At 41.2% G+C, this 20,828-nt stretch overlaps 1 protein-coding gene across 2 annotated transcripts in view; it reads right to left on the reverse strand.

The window, feature by feature from the left end:
• Positions 1–2,275: 2,275 nt before the first annotated feature.
• The window catches only part of FREM3 (FRAS1 related extracellular matrix 3), a 79,313-nt gene continuing 60,760 nt past the window's right edge, over positions 2,276–20,828 (reverse strand). The window contains exons 10-24 of one of the 2 annotated variants that reach the window (XM_083519843.1): positions 19,978–20,142; positions 19,244–19,426; positions 18,026–18,156; positions 17,195–17,353; positions 15,896–16,199; positions 14,826–14,957; positions 14,164–14,495; positions 9,231–9,423; positions 8,713–8,817; positions 8,386–8,513; positions 7,154–7,288; positions 5,468–5,594; positions 4,153–4,340; positions 3,911–4,057; positions 2,276–3,322 (exon numbers count right to left, since the gene is read on the reverse strand). In XM_083519843.1, the coding sequence (XP_083375969.1) occupies positions 2,792–3,322; positions 3,911–4,057; positions 4,153–4,340; positions 5,468–5,594; positions 7,154–7,288; positions 8,386–8,513; positions 8,713–8,817; positions 9,231–9,423; positions 14,164–14,495; positions 14,826–14,957; positions 15,896–16,199; positions 17,195–17,353; positions 18,026–18,156; positions 19,244–19,426; positions 19,978–20,142 (2,960 nt within the window). In that variant the 3' untranslated portion in view covers positions 2,276–2,791. Of the gene's footprint in view, positions 3,323–3,910; positions 4,058–4,152; positions 4,341–5,467; positions 5,595–7,153; positions 7,289–8,385; positions 8,514–8,712; positions 8,818–9,230; positions 9,424–14,163; positions 14,496–14,825; positions 14,958–15,895; positions 16,200–17,194; positions 17,354–18,025; positions 18,157–19,243; positions 19,438–19,977; positions 20,143–20,828 lie in introns of those variants that run through there. The other variant, XM_083519844.1, reaches the window with a different exon arrangement.

Here is a 20,828-nt window from a genome sequence, read left to right on the forward strand (position 1 = left end):
TAGTGGTTGGTACTGATTCCTTCATGATTGTTGTACAAACTAGGCTTTCTTAACTTAGTTTGAACTGACCAGCTTAATATTCAGGGGGTAATACAGCATAAGAATAGTAATGAGACAAGTAATTCACACAAAAAAGTATGAAAGAAAAAAACCTTTATAAAACGTTTTGGCAATTTCACAATGAAAAGTGTAAGGTCACAATTATAAGAACGTATAAGCGACAGGACAATTCAATGATAATGTTTCAGTGCTTGCCTGAACCAGCTTTGCTCATATCTGGAAAACAAGTAGCATAAGCATATTGCAGAAATATACAACAGTGTCAAATGCATGTTTTAATGCTTATATCTCTGATTCCATAAACAGCAAGAAAGGAGCTGGTCAGTAACAGCTAGATCACACAGAAGGTGAGGTAATGAAGGAATACTTGCATTTTAGTCCCTTTCAGTAACTTGGGATGCTGAAGCAGATGTTTCAACAATACAGAGACTGGGTTGGTGGGACTTGCTGGATTAATTTGCTTTGCCCTCCCTTGCACTCTGGAAGAAACAGGTCCCAGGTAGGCAGGAGGAGCAGCCCCGCTACCTTAGTTTAAAATGCATAGCATCAATTACTTCCAAGCAAGCTTAGAGGATTGCACTGTGAGTCCTGAGTTCAATGGAGTTTACATCTTACATAACAGGTATAGGATTGTGGGCTTTTAAGCACATAGTAACTGTTCTCCTTTGTCAAAGGTTGCTGCAGTCTACTGGGCCACAGTGGCTAAATGAAGTATCTGAGGTCAGCTGCCATAGTAAAACTCAATTCCCATGTTTGGAGGGCTAGCCTGTAGCTCTACCATATTGTATATGCTCTCTAGGCTGTAGAAGGGAGATTTATCAATTGACAGCTTTCCCATTTCAGTTTTATCACTTAGATTTTTTTCTTAACAACACTATTTACAATTATGTGCTTTGGGGGGTTTTAAAGTCAATAAGGAATTTTTAATTAATTGCATATACAGTGGTGCCCCGCAAGATGAATGCCTCGCAAGACGGAAAACTCGCTAGACGAAAGAGTTTCCCGTTTTGGAGGTGCTTCGCAAAACGAATCTCCTATGGGCTTGCTTCACAAAATGTCTTGCGAGTTCCTGCGGGTTTTTTTCCCTTCCCCCCCTTTTTCTAAGCCGTTTATCAGCTGATCCGATAAGCCGCTAAAAGCTGCTAATAGCGCTAATCCACTAATCCATCAATGGGCTTGCTTCGCAAGACGAAAAAACCGCTAGACGAAGAGAATCACAGAACGGATTCTTTTCGTCTTGCGAGGCACCACTGTATGTTTGTTTCTTTTGTGCTGCAAACAAGTATCAGGGCACAAAGTACCTCCTGAATGAAAATGCAAATACTTCTAAAATAGGCACCCCCTATCTGTTAAAAAATCTGACCAATTACACAAAATAAAACTTAGTGAAAATGTCTCATAAAAATTATGACTTGCTTTTGAGTAAACATGCATAAAATTCTGCATATTTGAATTTTCTGTGAACAGACCTTGTCTAAACCCATTATCTTAGCTGTAGGCAATGCTCAGCAGAAGATTCATACATGAAATTTACAAAAGCTGCATGTAGGATGAATGAATCTTTAACTACATTTTTTAGTGTTATATATACTCACTGGCATACTAAGATGGTTGCTGTATTTAGTTGTCATGGATGTGACTGTCTTCATCATATAGCAATTTGAGTCTGTCAGATGCTGACCAGTGCCAAATATTGTTTCAAAAATGTGGGCAAAGGTAAAGGGTTACCTGACATGAAACAGAACAGCCTGAACCACATGGTGCTGCTTCACACAAATAAGAAACCATGCAGTCTGGCTTCCTCATACTACTGTTACAGCATTAGAAAACATGCTTCGCACAACCCTTTACCAAAACATTTGGTGGTAATGATTCCAAGCTCCTTTACTGCAGTGGCTGCATTTGATGGTTTAGAGATTACATAGCTGGATTAGTTATTTTGCTCAATGAATCTGACAAGTTATAGGATATAAATGTCTTAAGTTATTCACAATATCTTACAAAATTTGCCAAGCTAATGGACATTTTACTAACTGCAGGCAGACAAAAGGAAGGGCCATCTAGTAATGATATAGGGTTATCGTAAAAGGCATGATAAAATACTAAGGACACGTCAGCTTTAGGGTCTTGTATTAAGGTGTATTTGTAATACCTGTTGGTAAAACCATTTGGAATACTCTTTAAATTAGCTTTCCATTTTTTCCAGTGTATCTCTCAGCCACTCGGGCAGCACAATTCTGCTCTGATATTTAATTACAGATACTTTTCTTCTACCCTCTCTCATTAAAATCTGACCCCTTCTCTCATTCTCCCTCACACCACCCCTTTCCATATACAAGACGGGTATAACTAGACATCATACAAGTTAAACAAAAAGGAAATCAATATCCCTTTGAGGAGCACCAGGCTTTCATGATGGTAGGTAAGGCACATTAATAGCTGCTAGCTGATGATTTATCTTTTTTAGCACCATTTGAAGAAGAAAGGGGGAAAGCTAAGTTTATTCCAGGAATCCATCCTGTTTTCCTGGGTAGGAAGTTAAGTTATAAATAAAGCACTCACACTTCTACACACTTCATCTTGTTTGCTACACTTTTTGTATGCTGGAATCTCACACAACCTAGCACCAACACGGCAGCTCCCAAGTCTGTGCAAACACAGCCCCCCACTACCAGTTTTTATGATGAAATGAAGTATCTTCAAACGACAACCCTCACCTTTGTGACGTAATTTAGACTTCAGAGCTATCACTGCTGCTGTGCCGCGTGGTCACAGTTTCATTACTGCTGGAATAGCCAGTGCAGGAATTTGCTTTCCCATTAGTAGAACGTCCCTTTCTCTTCAATAGGAAGATGATAATCAAAACTGTGCTGATCAGAAGCAGCAGCCCAGCTGCACCTCCGACAATAGGTACAATCCTGTCTTCCATGTCGCTTCCAGTAATTTCCAGGACCGGCTTCTCATATGGTTTACCTGGCGGGGACCAATCTTTCTGCTCAATAACAATTTTGTTAGACCGGTCAAGAGCTATGTGCTGGATGTTGGTGCCTCTATTCTTATCTGCACTGATATCTTGCGCAAGCGTAGGAGCATCTGAGATGGCTCTCCGACTGCGCCCAGAATGTGTAGCACCTGGGATTCCGCTGGCTGAAGATAAAAAGTGATGGTACTCAACACTTCTCTTTCCAAGGCCTCTGTGGGCATTCTCACGTGACCGAACCATGTAGATAGTGTGGATGTACCATTCTCGACCTGCTGCTACCTGTTAAATTAAAAACACACATGACAACTTTAAGCAAAATTAAGTTGCTAAATGCCTCCTAATCTCTCTGGGGCTCAAGATTTCAAATATGACTGTCTCCTAGAGTACTGCTCCTGACATAAAAATAACATGACAATGCTATTTTGCATTGGAGGGGGGCAGAGTTTAACAACACAGTATGCAAACCTAAAACCTGTTTTGTATACAGTCCCTTGATTTAAGATGGAATGTTTACAATCTATTCCAGGGAGTATTTGAAGGTGAGGATTTTGCATCCCTTGATCAATAACATTTAACTGTTTTATTTATTTAGTTCCACTGACATGAAAAAAAAGATTTCATCATAAATAGGTTTGGATTGATGATGCCAAAAATTGTCTTTCATGTAAATTTATATGACAACAAAGAAAGCAAAAAAACATTTTTGACAAAATTCCCAGAACACCTTTTTTTAAAAAAAAATCACCATTATGCATAAGGCTGTGTTTCGAAAAACTGCAGGAGTTTTGAAAAATACCTTGCTTGCTAGATAGGAAGTTAGTTTCCAACATACAAAAGTTCTGGAACAATATTGCTCTCAGAGGTTACCTGGAATAGCGGAGTTGACAACATGCTGAATCCATCAGACCCTGGCTGCTTTACCAAAGGATAACCATCTATGTGATCAACAGCGAGTTTTGCATTGAAGGCCATATTTCCAAACACTTTTGCCTGGGTATCAGGCTGAGCTTTATCCTAGAAGACAAAGAAACCAACACTGGTACATTATTACATTCAGGATTTCAAACTTATTGTATTAGGACTGTGCTGTAGTGTAACATGGTACATACCAGTATCTTGAATCTGTATAAGAGGGAAGGGGAGTCTGCTAGGCAACCATATTCCTTGTTATCTGGACTGTACTTAGGGACATACCCGTCAGCCCCAGTGCACAAAAACACCTTCTCGATGTTACAGATGAAAGAATCTCCTAAATTCTGGACAGGATCCACCATGACACGACCATAGATTTCAGAGCCTAGAAATTTTTTTAGAAAAAGTTATTTAGGAATACCATTGATACCCCTTACCTTCAAACGCAATCAGACCCCGTACAGCAGACAATAGAAAAGTAATAATATACAATATAGAAATAATTAACATTATTTTTGTTACAATAAATGTAATTAAAAACATAAAATAAAATGTGTACAGTGGTACCTCGGGTTAAGTACTTAATTCGTTCTTAACCTGAAACTGTTCTTAACCTGAAACTGTTCTTAACCTGAAGCACCACTTTAGCCAATGGGGCCTCCTGCTGCTGCTGCTGCGCCGCCGGAGCATGATTTCTGTTCTCAACCTGAAGCAAAGTTCTTAACCTGAAGCACTATTTCTGGGTTAGTGGAGTATGTAACCTGAACCGTATGTAACCTGAAGGGTATGTAACCCGAGGTACCACTGTAAAGCAATTGTGCTCAATTTGCATAATGTACACAATGGTGCTAACCTTACTTGGTTAGCAAAGTAACTTTGCAATCATGGTGGTAGAATCAGGCTTTCACTTACTGTGCTGACTAATTTTAAAGTGAATTTGCACAAGCTTATCTTGCTAAATGACTTCACATCAATCCTAGTTAAGCGTCTCTGCATTTCTCAGAGATACAACCATCTTGTCAAGACTTGTTGAGTGCAACCCCACTTTTCCTCACCAGGGGGCAGCCCATCTCCAACCACACAAGCCCAGGGGGTTGTGCATAATAGATGTTAATTAAGTACTGATCAAACAGATGGTTTTGTTTTCCTAGCAACAGTTTGAGTACGCAACGCATTATGAACACTATGAATCCTACTTTCTAATAGCAATTTCATTCAGGGACACTTTGTTCAATAACTTTCAATCTCAAGAAATTGTTCTTAAATACAACCACCCTTTAAAACACCCTTGAAGCCTAACCAGTTATTTTTCCTGGTAACTTTTATTAAAGCATCTTCCTTCCTTCAAAATACACCTTTTTCTATTCCCTTTTCACATACTCAGCTATGAAATCATAGCATTAGTCAAAGGTGGAGAATAATATTAAGAAGAAAGAACATTAATTGATCCTAGCACGATGCTAAAAGTAGCATGCCAGCATCTATATGTAAAGAGTAAAGCTATTTTTTTGCCTTCTGTGAATGCAACATCTGTTCCTTCTCCAAATCCCATGGAGCCATCAGACAGCCAGAGGTCCTTCTTTGACAACAGGAACATTTGGGTGTTTAGACTGAATTCAGCTGCTACCGGGTCACTGACCTATATAAAAAGAAAAAGAATCGCTGTTTTGAAACTCAGCTATTAGTTTCTCAATTTCAGTTCTTTCTGATGCTTGTTCAACATCAGCTTGCTTGCTTTAGCTCTTCAAATTTAAAACGGCTAATTAAAATGTGTATTTTATATTTAATTTTCTTTAGTAATTTTTCTTTTGAAATCTTTAAGATAATATTTTAGTTTCCTGTTAATTGTGTTGCTTTGACTGTATTCTTGAACTTACTTGGTAATGTTTTATTCTGGATTGTTTTATCTGATGTGTTAATGTACACATAAACCACTTTGAGATTTTTCTGCTTAAAAATATAAAGCAGTATATAACAACAACCTTTTTGCACAAGAGCAGAGTCTGTGCAAGCAGACTGAATCCATTAACCCATTTATTAGAAGAAACACACTTTAATCAGAACATTTTATTCATAATATAGTGCGGAAGTCTTGAAGACAACCATACTGAGTGAGACCAGTGGTCCACCTAGGCTTGTATTATCTATGCTGAACAGCAGTAGCTTCTGAAGACTCAGGCTAAGATCCTTCCCATCACTTCCTTACTTGATTGCTTTAACTGGTGATTTGGGCATTGATCCTCGGGCCTTCTGCATATAAACCACTACTAATGAATTATGCCCCTTTTCTTCCCATTCATTAGGCTCCATATAGCTTTTAAATCTTGGCTGATCCCTCCCATATTATAGCCCTTCCAGGAGAAGGATTTTGGGCCAAATGCTCACAAACCACTAAAGGACTGCTAGTTTTGATGCTCAATGCAGCTGGTTAAAAATGAGAGACCAAGGACCAGCAAGACACCATCAGTGGTACAGTCCAAATCAGTTACTACAATGCAGCCCTCTTGTGCTAGCTAGTAGCTCTTCACTGAAGTGCCCTCTCTTCTACTTCAAGAGTGGAAAGGGACATGGAGCTGCTGCCCAAAGTGGTGGGCATGTCAAATGAGCTCTACTCTTTCCCTGTAACCATCCGCAATCCTTCCCAGCCAAGTGATATGGAGAAGACACAGGGAAAGATAGCATTGATGTCACACACAGATAAGTGTGCCTAAATTATGGGGAGAGAGGAAAAATAACTTGGCACAGGGCTTTGATTTTCAAAGGCGGGCTTGACTCAAGTGGGGCATCAAATTCCACACCCAAGTTTAGCACTACAGTCAATGGCAAAGAAGACTGGTTGTATCCAATAGCGGCTTAGTGCAAGAACCATGGCAAAATGGGGTCTCTTGTCTGGTGTTTTGGCTAGCTCAAGGTCACCACTGGATACAGCCCACTTTAAACATCTGCAAATTTGAACATTAATTCTGCTCCCCACTCTTCACCCCAAGTTGGTGGATTTTTAAATATTCAGGACCAGCTCTTCTAAGTCAGTGGAAAATAAAAAATACAGTATGTAAAACAAGTTCCGACTCTACTACTGATGAGCTGCACAAGTAAACAATTTACTTCAATTTAATTGCCAAGGGAGTGTGCATGATGTGCCAGATAAATGCAGTCAAAATACTTTGTTGAGAGCATTAAACACAAGAGAGGTTTTACCTGCTGGAACCTGATATCTAGATCAAAGGTGATTGGCTCCCGGGGGCTACAAATGACAGGCTGGGTATATTCTTGGCTGGGTGCAGCAATACAGGGGATAAGTTTCACAGTATAAGTACCCGAATAGTCACGTACCTACAATAAGGGGTGCAAGATCAGAATATGAAGTTTTTGTTTAAAAGTGCTTTAGTTTAATACATGCACACACACACACACACACAACAGAAAGATAGTACATTTGTCAATGGACTCTTTAGCATAATACTGCTTCACTTGGCTGTTTAAGTTCATATGTTTTGGACATCTACTTTTTGAGAATCATGGTGGGTGCTTCTGAGCAGAGCATTAGCTGTTTCTACTCAGCAGCTGACTCACTGATTCTGACACCCACCTACATCATGCAACTCTTCTTGTTTTCCTACAATCCTAAAGTGCAACCCCACTGAACTCAATGGGATGTACTTCTGAGCAAACATGTTTAGGGCTGGATATGCTTGGGATTCAAGAAAGGGCTTAAAAGATTGGTGTTCATTTCTGTCTGCATCCAGAGCTGACAGGTGTTTTATATTTTAATTAAGGTGAAACCATTATGGCTTTCCTTCTAGCAGTAAGAATCACAGGTGACTGAAGTTCTCATTCAAAACCAATGTTGAGGCTGACATATCTTTGGTATATAAATCTTCCACTATCTCATCATTTATTTGCATTTTGCTTTTCTCCCCTAAAAGGAAGCCCAAAGTAGCTTACAACATAAAAACCCCAAATACATACAAAGCAAAGGACCCAATACCCCCAAAATCTGAAAATAAAAGAACTACAATAAGTCTATATGATAAACTTTAAATTCAATACTTAAAAAAACACCAGTTCAGTTAATAAAGAATAAAAAGTACTGGTGATTTTTTTTTTTTTGGAAATGAGGAAATTTTACATTTAAGAATCCAAGAGGCACTGTGTAAATTGGGCATAACTTTTTCCATAGTTTGTGCCCAGCAGGGGACACTGCAATGGTGTTGAATTTGGAGGAGGGATGTCCATACATGTAATCAGACATGAAGCTTGCTGGGTAGCAAAATGCTGGACAAAATACGCAGATATGTTGGTTTTGGAGAACACACAATCTATCAGCTTAACCAATCATAGAGTTGTAAGAACAATGTATTATGTAACAGCCACAAGCCGCCCCGCCCCCCTCAAAAGGTGCTACAGAAAACTGCATTGTTGGCACTCACAGCAAAATCTGAGACAAATTTCCATTGCTGCATAGGCTGGTGGAAGGTTTGTTCACTTTGAGAAAGGCTGAGTGTAAACGTGAGGCCAGGGTGATCAGCAGACATCACCATTGATGACAAAGAAGTACCTGCCAAGGAAAAGGACACGTTTTTATGATGGAATCAATGTTGCCATCCAGCACACAGTGGCACACAATGGTCTCTGAAAAGAAATATTTCACTTCTCTTTGATCACAAAAAGCAAAACAAAATCTCCACCAAAAAGAATAAGGAGAATTATTAAGATTTATTGCATACCCAAGGTATAAAGCAAAAAGGTAATCTTACCTGGGTGGGACATCACAAATTGCCCTCTGAATCGAATCTCAGTCCTGAAGTAGACGACAAGCCGCCCTTCATCATTGATCTGCATGCTGGTTGGGTAGAGGGAGCCTAAATTCAAACAATCATTGCCATTACTATATACAAAAAGGTATTAAAGCTTTGCCACTTGTAGCATTTGAGAATATCAGATGCTACGTACATCCCAGTTTACTGTGATTTTCAGATTGTTTGATTTCAGTGGAATTTGCAAACATGCGGTACCAATCTCCTCTGGGCAAAATTTTCCTGTTTCCCTGCCAAAAGAATATACTGGTACAATTTTTGGAAGAGCACACAGAGAGTGTTGAAGGTGATGAATAAATTATTTGTAATAATAATAAAAAGTAAAATGTACTCAACATTGTAAACCCAGGGGCAGGGGCTGCCATTATTGGTCTTTGTGAGCCATTCTGGAAACCCTATTTCAGCTGAAAAGTAGATAAAAAAAATGCTTCAACTGAATAAGAACTGAACAAAATCACCTTGGAGCTCAGCTTCTGGTGGGCTTCCTATGCCGTCCTTCCAAAGAATGGCAGTATCATACACAAAGGTGAGCTTGAGCTCAGACTGCAAGTCAAAGTGCTGCCATCCTCCAACAGCAGCCGGGGAATGGAAGACGTAGGAGACATACAGGGGCACTCGTAGAGTCACATACGACTGGACCAGATTTAACACCTGCAAAACACCATAGTATTTGGTTATGCTATGTTCAGATTGCATCCTGAGAAGTCAATTTCACAACCATTCTGGGAATGGTATTAAGTCTCATCCTCATTCCGTCCTGAGTTGCTGAGTTTGACAGATGTTCTGAGTGTGTGTATGTACATGTTGGCTCCTGAACAAACTTCACTGGCTTTGATTAAAAATCCACTTTGATGCTTTATGAATGAATTGCAGCTTGTGTTGAAGTGTGAGATAACGAAGCACGGATCAAATCCAAGCCGGCAGGCAGACAGGCAAACACTCTTGCTGGCTTCTAAGATGCAACCCTGGCAAAGAACACAAACACCCTGGAACTGACTTGACAGTCATCCCAAAGTGTAATCTGGAGTTACAGCTAAGTCCCTATTATAGGATTAAGTTGATACTAACAGTCTCACAATCGTTTGTGACCTCCAGTGCATTCCGGTCCAACTTTCTGGAAGTGAATGGGTAATGATTAAGCTCTTGTTCAGTGAAATGGTCATTTAAAGAAACAACAATGCAGATAGTTTGGGGGAGTTAAACTGAAGCTTGCCTTAACTTTCAGCACTGATAACAAATCACATGGCAGTTAAGAAATGGGCCAGTCAAAAGTCCAGCCATTAATAAATACATGCTATGACTTGCTCAGGATCCAAACAATAAGAAACACCCAATAATGAAAGTAGTCTCTCAGCTTTTGATCAAAATTAAAATGCAGCTCAAATCCTTATTGACTTGCCCTATCGATTATGCTGGATTCTCAATGTCTATCATCCCATGGGAGTTGGAGTCCAATAACATCTGGGCTCTGGTCCATGGGGTCACGAAGAGTCAGACACGACTAAACGACTAAACAACAACAACAACAACAACCACAGATTTCCCAACCTTGATATGGCAAGTAAATGATCCTAATTTTATTTCAATTATCTTCAACAAAAACAGATAGGTAGCCGTGTTGGTCTGCCATAGTCAAAATAAAAAAAATCCTTCCAGTAGCACCTTAAAGACCAGCTAAGTTAGTTCCAACTAAGAACTAACTTAGTTGGTCTTTAAGGTGCTACTGGAAAGAATTTTTTTATTTCATCAACAAAAAATTCAAGATGCTCTTGTCTAGCCCATTATGCCGTGTGTGTGTGTGTGTGTGTGTGTGTGTACACACACACACACATGCTTACTGCATGCACAATGGTGTTAAGAGCGGTGACTCCTGACAGGTGAAAGACATATTTAAGCCTCCATGGACCAACAGGCCAGGGTTCGCACCTGCATGACTGTTTCAACCAAGTTTTACTCAGAGTAAACCTAGCTGAGCCAGGTCCATTCATTTCAAAAGGTGCACTCTGAGTAAAATTTAGTTGAAACAATACTACTGCTGCTGCTTTTAACGACTGAACAGTTATTTTGTTTTTTTATTTTGTTTTTCTTCTTCTTGTGCTATGACTACAATAAATAAAATAATGAATGAATAAATAAATAAATAAATAATGTTAACCCATTCACTACAATGTGATATTTCATCTTCCTTGAACTTGCAAGATAAAATCCCATGTTGCAGTGATACACTTACTGCAATGAATGTGCTAACACAGGCATCTTTTACTTGTATGTAAGCAGCACATAAGAGATGCGGGTGGCGCTGTGGGTTAAACCACAAAGCCTAGGACCTGCCGATTGAAAGGTCAGTGGTTCGAGATCCCCGTGACGGGGTGAGCTCCCATTGCTCGGTCCCTGCTCCTGCCAACCTAGCAGTTCGGAAGCACGTCAAAGTGCAAGTAGATAAATAGGTACCGCTTCGGCAGGAAGGTAAACGGCATTTCCGTGCGCTGCTCTGGTTCGCCACCATCTCGCTGGCTCCCTTGGCCAATAAAGCGAGGTGAGCGCTGCAACCCCAGAGTCGTCCGTGACTGGACCTAATGCTCAGGGGTCCTTTTACCCTTTACCTTTTAAGCAGCACATAAATGGAAATCTTTGCTTCTCTCTCTGAAAGTGGCTCCACATGTATTTCATGGCAAAGTGGCTTTTGAAATTCAAGGGACAAGGACTTATCATGTGGTGAAAAGGTTTATGTCCTTCACACAAAAATCCAATGTACACATATAGCATGCAACTTCTAGTGCCACACAGCTTAAAAGATGATCATGTATGCTCACTAACGAGCATCATGTTATGGTCCTACTGATTAACTTAATTGCATATGAAATAGAACGTGTCTGCCTCTGAGTCTGGGAATCCTTTGTGAAAGTCCAAGCCTTGTTGCTAGGCAGCTTCAAGCTACGAGATCCTAAACCCTTGGGTGTGTTCTCTAGAGGTGCTGCTAGAGGAGGGAGGCTGAGTTAATGAGCAGAGTCCAGATGGGGGTGATTGGGCAGAGGTGACTAACAGGGGGAGCATATGCATTTGGAAACAACCAACAGCTGAACTACATACAGAACTATTTTGCTACAACTGTCATGAATTTTAAAGAAGGGGCAGGGAAACCACTAGAAACCTTTGTGTGTGGTATGAGCCAACATGACTGCACAAGCAAGTTTTTGACACTCTTCATTTTGCTTTGCTTACAGTTTTACAATAATAGTTGGTTTCAATACAAGATGCTGAGTTACCCATCAGCTTTTACTAATCAAAGGAATGTTGTAAAGATTTAAGTTGGGAATGAGTCATCTTAAAGATAGATAAGATCAATCATTCATTAGTTTTCACATGTGGGCTCTCTAGAAGACTGTCTGTATTAGTGCAAATCAGTATATCATTCCCTTGTCAGGAGCACACTGTGTGCCAGACTTCTCTCTTGCCTGGCCAGCAAGTGACTGTGATGTCCACGTCACTGCAGTGCTGCTTATGCAGTGAGCTCCCATGCCACATCCATCTTGGTTACTGAGGTGAGCAGTGTTCATCATAAATCAAATAGTGTTTCTAATGAGGTCATGCAAGTATTTGAGAGTCACTGCACATGACTGCCATGCTGTTTGTGGCAGTTTCTTGGAGCCCAGTAAATGGGAATGTTAGACTTGTGTGGAAGAAGCAAAACCTACATTGGGCCACTATTCCTGTAAAGGAGGTCTGTGATAATTGGCAAATCAGGGTGGGGCCGTATCTCAATGGCCATGCACATTATCTGCATGCTTCAACTTTCAGCATCTCCATTCAGGACTGACTCCAGAAGGTGGCAAAGTCAGGCATTTGCCTGGGCCCCAAGACCAGCAAAGGGCCTACAATGGCAACATTTCAAGAGAATACAAATAGTCAAGAAGATCAGAAGTAACGTAAGAGAATTTTCAGCTTGCATTAACTACTTTTTCTAACTTAACTGCCCACCTCCACCCTCTGCCCCCAGTAAATAAATCCTGGACCTGTCTCTGTCTCCAGATATCAAATATTTTAGCTAGAAGAGTCGGGAAAGATCTCCATATGATGCACCAGAATGCTGCAAGCTAGTAAGAGATGGATGGGCCAACGATGAACTCAATATAAGTTAGCTTCATGTGTTCATAACAGGCTCTGCTCTGGATAAATGAGAACGAAACCTGTTTGGCGTAAGAGGGCACAGCTGGCACAGGTGCAAGCTAAAAAAACAAAACAAGACACAGCTACCACAAGCAGGTACCTGTTTGTACCAGTTTTCAGCCAGGCTGTCATGTTGTACCTAATCTGAAGGTACCGTAACAAGTATATGCACTCAATAAGTGTGCCGGAATAACCAGGATCAGAGTTAAGTGCTAAAGGCAATTCAGATTTCACAAGCTCTGTATTAACATGGGTGGGTTCCAGCAATCACACTGACCTGTGGCTAACAGTAGAGAGTGGTTTAATAGGACAGATAAACAAGGAAGCTTGCAGCCACCAACGGAGTGGCATGGAAATACAAGGTTCAAAATGTAACATCTTAGGCTTCTGTGTTTGCCAGGGAAGAGCAGGCCAAAGCTCCTCTGAAAACTTGGTGTGGATCATTATGAGCTTGGCACCAGCCTCCACTTTCACCCAAACTTACCTGGCAGTGGAGATGCCAAATACCGGCACCAGAGGGCTTCATTATACCTGACATAGCTGTGCTCCAGAAACCAGATTCCTTGGGAAATGTAGTTTCTTAGGGCACCTGCGTCTTAGGAAAACTAAGTAAAGTATTTTTTCAAAAAGCTTTGATTTTCAATCTTGTGCAGCCCCATCCCCCTGACTATTTCAGTGTGCCACAGAGATGTCTTAAGAAATCCTCAATGACAACATTTTGCCAATCAAATTAATTTCCGACGGTAGTGTCGCTATTTGGTGTTTAAACCCAACCTGTTCTAAGATATGGACCATTAATAACAACACGGGTAGTACTGGAAATGCATCAGGTATTGCACAGAAAAGCAAAACACAAGAAAGGAAACTAAATCCCACTTCCACAAACCCGTTAAGTACAGTCATGGAGCAGATGCCAACATATCCTTCAGCTGCCATGTAGAACTCAATTATCGCCCCATGGCTTCCATAGAGATGGGCTCAGTGGCAGAGCCCGCCCATTTAAATGAGTCAGGCAGTGAGGGATGTAAAAGACCTCACCCACAACAGCCACTGCCATTCGGAGTAAATAAATGGACAAATAAGGCTAGATAGGTGAACAGTTTGTCTTTGTATAAAGGCAGCTTCCCAAGTTCCCATGCCACAAACTCAAGTGCATGCAACTGGGCATAATGCTAGCATTTTCTTTTCAGTTAGATAGGCTTGCTTTTCATGCACGCAGCATACCTGACCATCTGTGCCAATGGAGCCACTGCAGTCAGTCAGCAGTTCTGACATGTCATAGTAGCTGTTAAACTCCCACAGGCAGGCCTCCAGATTGAGGTTACGGTAGAAACGCAAGGTCTTGGCAGATCGCACAGCGCTGCTGTACTGGTAGGGTGAAGTTTCTCCAATCACTTCTGGGTTCTTGGTGTCCTCTGTGATGAATCCGTAAGTTGTCTCAATTTCGTTATAATCCAAGAGGTTTGAGCACTTGTGATTGCCTACACGAGTGCCATCAGGGCTAAGAGTCAGCTCAAAGTTGGACAAAGGTCTAGTTGATATAACTGGCAGCATCCCTGAAAATAGAAGAACATGCAAGAAGAGCCATATAAAGCAACCTGTTTTGATAGTGGACAACCAGAGGCCTATGAGAAGCCCACAAGCAGGGACAAAGCTGTTCTCCCGTTCTTCCCTAACAACTGGTACATTCAGGGGGAAGGTTAGCATCACAACTAGTACCACTGGTAGCCTTATCTCCATGAATTTAAGTTGGTCGTCCCCATCCCATCTTGAGATGGTGAATCCAAGTGTTTAAGTATGAATCACCAGTCATGTGATTGTGATGACAGATAGTGCTGCACCAGTTGTTGTTCAGTATTAATCAAATGCACATGTCTGGTACTTACCATCCATATGAGGCATTGTAACTGTTAATTTGATCAGGTTGGAATAGTCAGGATCATCAGGACCTGTGTAACGTATTCTGGCTGAGAAAGGTTCTGCTCCAACTGTTCCTGGTATACGGGGCTGACACAGGCCTACGTGGAAAAGGGCAAAAGGTTGATTATAAAAAAAGTGAGAGTAATTCTCCTTCATCTTTCCTTGGAAGAACCAAATTTATAAATGCTGATACTTTAAAAACACATGTAATCTTATGGTTGACATAATATACTCTTGATCTGATTGTGAAGCCAACACTACTGGGCACAGTCCCAGTTTACTTGAGTAGTAGCAGCAGGGCCACTTCTTCTTCCATGCAGCACTACCCCCAATTCAATAGGACAGGAACCAGTGTGGGCCTGCTCCCCACCTACCCACAGGTATGATCCATATACTCATCCATATATGATTAGAACGTCCAGTTCCAGCAGGTTGCAGAGCAGACATGTGAGAGCAGAGCTCTCCTTGCTTTGATTATGGAACTTGCCTACTTTATAGTTTCAGCCGCAAGATGGAAGGAAGCCCTTGGTGGAAGTGCAAAATATGATAACAGGACAAAATATGTGTTGGGCTACAACCAAGGTTTGCACTCTGGTTTACAGCTTGTAGTTCGGCAGGGGAAATGAAACATGAGCCAGGGGTTGGATGACATGCTCAGTCAAACCATGGCTTGGCTCAGCACATCGGCAAAACGGCCATAACATCCCTGTGTGCAAAGTCACTGATTTCCAAAGCCTTTCCACCCATTTCATTAAGGTGAAAGCACTATAGGAAGTAGGCATATACTATACAACTTTGCAGAGGATGAGAACCTCAGGACTGGATCTGAATGTGGCCCCCCAAGCTTCTCTATCTGGGCCCTCTATCTTTCCCCAGGATAGACCCCCCTCCCCAACCCCATCCCCTACACCCCGTGCTTCACATCCACCGTGCGTGTCCTTGAACTATGAAAAAGCCCTTTGAAACAAACATCTATTTCAGCTTCATGAAAGCCACTTGATTTTACTTCATTCATTAAGACTTTCCGCTTCCTTACCTTCTCCTCTGTTTATTGTGTAAATTGGGCTCAGTAATTCTAAACCCACATCTCCATTGGCATTGACGGCACGTGCTGCACACTGGACCCTCGAACCAGCCTGGAAATATATGGAGTCCAAGGCAATGGACTTGGTGTTGGTGAAGAAAGTGTTGGAGTCCACTTCTCGCATGGGACTGGTAACCCCATCACTGCCACTTGGAGCGCTGACAAGCCAGCGATACAAGGTCAGCGTGTCATTGATGTTTTCAGCAGCACAAATAGATCCAGTCTTGTCATAATCTGAATATTTGGGGTTGCATGCCTGAAGTTAAATAGAAACATACAATAAATCCTTGAGTTATATCTAAACTTGCTCCGGGAAAGTAAATAATTCAGATCAAATTCTGAGTAAAAGGTATTTTTCCCTTGTGTTGCATTAGTATTTAACGCATTCTGCCCCCCCCCCACTACTGGTTTCATCACCACAGGCGCTGCATTTTAGTTTCATTATAATTGAGGAATTGAATCTTAATGTATGTGGCATCTAAAATTAACAATCTGATACTGTGGAAAGCCTTCAGTTTATCACAGCTCAGATGCCTCCCAGGTGCTTGGAAAGAAAAAGCTGTATCATATAATATATGTAAATCATACCATGCATTAGCTAAAGTCAGAAAAAAGGCAGGGACTGAAGTTCATTTCTTCTTGTGCTTTCATCCAATTGTGCGCCAGGGCTTGAAAGTTTAATAAGTTTAAACTGGCCTCAGTTTCCCAAAACATAAAAGTAAGAAACTGGATAGGATACAACCTCTATGGCTGGCTCACTGAGTGGTATTGAGCATCTTACTATCTCTTTGCCTCAGTTCCCTATCTGTGAAATGGGAGTAAAAGTGACTCATCTCACGGGCATGCAAAATGAAGATCATAATATGCTCTGAAAACTAAAACTGCTATAAAACGCCAAATATCAGTTCTCGAGAAATGAGGTGCGTAATTCTAAGTACTGAAATTGAATGCATGCCTTAAGCCTCCAGGAGAGCTATGGAGATCGTAGAATCACAGAGTCATAGAACTGTAGAGTTGGAAGGGATCCCGAGTGCCATCTAGTCCAACCCCCTGCAATGCAGGGGTCTCAGCTGAAGCATCCATGACAGATGGCCATCCGACCTCTGCTTAAAAACCTCCAAGGAAGGAGAGGCCACCCTCCCAAGGGGGTCCGTGCCATAGTTTTACACATCCAGAAAGCGTTCACTTCCCAACCAGTAGCAGACCTTTAGAAAATATAATCTGGAGAAGAGCTGGCAGAGCAGAACGTACCGTTACACACACAACAGGGTAGCCAGTTGGAGGCTGGGGGTTTCCTTTGCTTTTAGCAGTGTCGTCATACAGCAAGAGAGAGACAACCTGGGGCACAGCTGGGAAAGTCACATCTGCCACACTGTCCATTTCTTCAATGTACACAATAGCTTTGTTCATCTGAAAGGAGAGGTAGAAGAGAAGGTTCCATCTGCAAGCATGCTGCTTCTACTGTAAATGTTTATACTGCAACTTTGCAAGATTGAGCAGAAAAGTTCCTTTCCACTGGAGTAAGGAAACATTTGGATCCACCCTATGTCTGTTACAAGATATCTTTTTTAAAAATGCACTAAGCTAACTCATACAGGATACAATTTCCAAAACTTTTAATAAAAGCAAACAAACAGCCAGACGACATCAGATGGCTGTTTGTATGTGAAAGAAGTTCTGCCGCGAAACAGATAATGTTTGAACACAGATTAGGCACATAATAAGAATAGGTATTTTTCATTGAGGGTTCAACTAGGTACGATTAGATTGTATGTGGACACATTTCTCAAATAGCAGCTGGGGGGAGGATTTTAAATCAGGTAAAAGGGAGAAGGATGAAACTTCCTTCAGTGTCACAGTTCTGTTTAGATTTGAGGTCCTGCGTATGATACCAAAGGTGTTTTTTTTTTTAAAAAAAGCAGGAGACCTGATCCTAGGCTTCCAGTCTAGTTTGGTCCTCTCCTCAAAATTGGCATCTAAGGAGGTCAAAGAAGAGCGACACTTTTATTTGTTGCTGTTTCTGAATCATCATGATCAAAAGCAATTGTGTCCACAACTAACCAAAAATGACCTAGTTCTTACCTGTGTCTCAGCTACCATATTCTCATCTGGTTTCAAGTGCACTGTGAATGCTTCACGCATTTCTCTCACTCCATCATACAAAACTTCAACCTCAACAAAGTGCTCTGTTTCTCCTTCTTTGAATTCAATATCTGAAATGAAGATATATTATAGAAAGAACTAAACTTTCCCTCTCCAGTCATCAGCACAGTTAGGCTAGGTTCCAAAAGGCAACAGTCTTGGGTCCTCACACACCATGTCAAAATCATGTTGGGCACCTGGCTGGCAGAAAACCAACTGCTAAAAACCAAGCAAAATACCTAGTACTAGTACAAATAGTCTATGGGTGCTCATTGTTGTCAATGGAGGTTAGCAGTGGCTGAAGGCACCCTTTCTCAGTTTTGGCTGTTGTGCCAGATTCCGGACAGGGATCAGATGACCACAGGGATCCATGCACTGGTAACCTAAGGATTGGACTGTTGTAATACACACTGTGTAGGGCTGCCGTTAAGGTTGGTCTGGAAGCTTTAGCTCATGGGTAGGCAAACTAAGGCCTGGGGGCTGGATCCGGCCCAATGGCCTTCTAAATCTGGCCTGCAGGTGGTCCGGGAATCAGTGTGTTTTTACATGAGTAGAATGTGTACGTTTATTTAAAATGCCTCTCTGGGTTATTTGTGGGGCATAGGAATTCATTCATTCCCCCCCCCCAAAAAAAAATATAGCGCGCCCACAAGGTCTAAGGGACAGTGGACCGTCCCCCTGCTGAAAAAGTTTGCTGACCCCTGTTTTAGCTTGTATAAAATGCAGCAGTTGGGTTGCTAACAGGAGCAGCCTACTCTGATTATGAAACATCTCTGCTAAATAAGCAGCACTAGATGCCAATTTGCTACTGAGTCAAGCTTAAGCGTCTGTTGCTGACTTAAACACTTAACAATCTGGTCAGTGGAGGAAATACCTGCACCCATATAGGCCGCCCAGGCTACTGAAATTCTCAGGGCGATGCCCTCTTGGTTGTACCACAGCCTGTGGAACTACCTCTGGTGGTGACCAACGGAAGCGAAAGCCTTAGCTGTTGTGCACTCAGCTGTATTTTAATTTGTACTCAGTTAAGCTAATTTATAATGTGTTTTTACTGGTTTAAAATTATAATCTGCATTCATATGAAAGGTGTGGTGTGTGTGTGGTTGTAAATAAATAGCATTTGCTGTAATTTTTCTAAGATTCAGAGGAAAGTCTCACCGTAAGACACTGGATTATAGTCTTCTCCAGAGGTAGCTGAACCATCTTTAGTATGGATTCTCACAATGGAAACTTTGGAACTGTCCCCCACACGCAAAACTGGAATCTTTACAACTGCAATCTCCCCAGGCTCTTGAGGCTCTTGAATGCTATATTTGATTTCGGAGAACTTAATCACTGGTTCTGCAAGAGAACTGAAAAACATCACTCTCTCCTATTTAATAATTTTATTTATACATAGGCAGAATTGTCTGAAGGACACATATAGGATCGTATCCTTAGTGCTTATAGGGTGTCTCTGGTGATGAACAACAAAAAATGTGCACACAAAGCCATCAAACAACACCAGAAAAAGAAAAGAACAGCAATGAGCTGTCTATCAGGACAGCAACAAAGAGCACGGAGATAAAATTAATTCACCTATACATCCCGCACCCCCTTTTCATTTTCTTGTTTTATCATGTTTCAGCAATTGGATTAAGCTTTCTTTACATTTTAAAATCACCAATATTCACTTGGGGGAGTGTATGGGTATGGTTTTTTAGTAACATGATATTTTTTCAACAAAAATTGATTGTACTACTGGGAACAATGCTATTTTTACACAAGCAATTAAAAAACAACTGTACTTGAATGCAGGGCATATGAGAAAGTAAACTAATGCTTTGTTCCATTTAATCCCACACCTTTGATCTGACAATATGTAATGAGTACAAAGTGGCTCATAAACTCACTGTCTTCTTCATCTTTAATCTTCACCAAAGTTTCTTTTTGTTCCCCAACGGAGGCACCAAATGTTGAAGTGCTTTTAGGTGTTCCAAGCACCAGTCTGAACTCTTCCTCCTCTTCATAGATGGCATCATCTTCAAGGACCACCACACACGGCTTCTCAATCTCTCCTGCAGGAGGCAAAACACCAGATTAGTTGACATAAATATTTTGGGTAGCACCTACAACCTAACTCCACTTTCCAAATTAAATATATGCTGGGTTGGCTCCAATGTTGTGCAAGAAAAAGTCAGCTCACACCATAGAACATTATCTTCCCCTCTTCTGATGCTGGTGTGTGTGTGTGTGTGTGTGTGTGTGTGTGTGTTGAACATTAAAGACTACAGTAGAGGGGGAATTGCCCAGAATGTAATTCACTGGCTTCACACTGCAGTCTTCCTTTGAACCTTAACAAAATGATTTAATATGTGTATGTTAATTTCCCAACAACAAAACTGAGCTGAATGTTGAATGTGAAGCAAGCACAACTGAATTCAATGGGATTTACTCCCTGGTATGTGCATGTAGAGGATTGCAGACTTAGGGCCCCTTTAGACTAGCAGGGGTTTTGTGTGTGTAACATGTCACTAACACAACAGCAGTGCATTAGTAGTGGATTTATATTGGGCCACATAATTTTGCTTTCTTGGTTGTTCTGTGATGCTTCCTCATTGCTGTCACATTATTGACATCTGGAGGAGTGCTCTTGCAGTACAGCACAACAGGAGCAGGACAAAGCAACAACATCTGTGGTATAGGTTGCAGTTTTTCATCAGGAAGGTACAGAACATGCACCGAATGGAACTTGAAACTTTTG

This window comes from Podarcis liolepis, assembly GCF_965112155.1.
Source record: "Podarcis liolepis genome assembly, chromosome: 9".
In the NCBI taxonomy this organism is placed as follows: domain Eukaryota; kingdom Metazoa; phylum Chordata; class Lepidosauria; order Squamata; family Lacertidae; genus Podarcis; species Podarcis liolepis.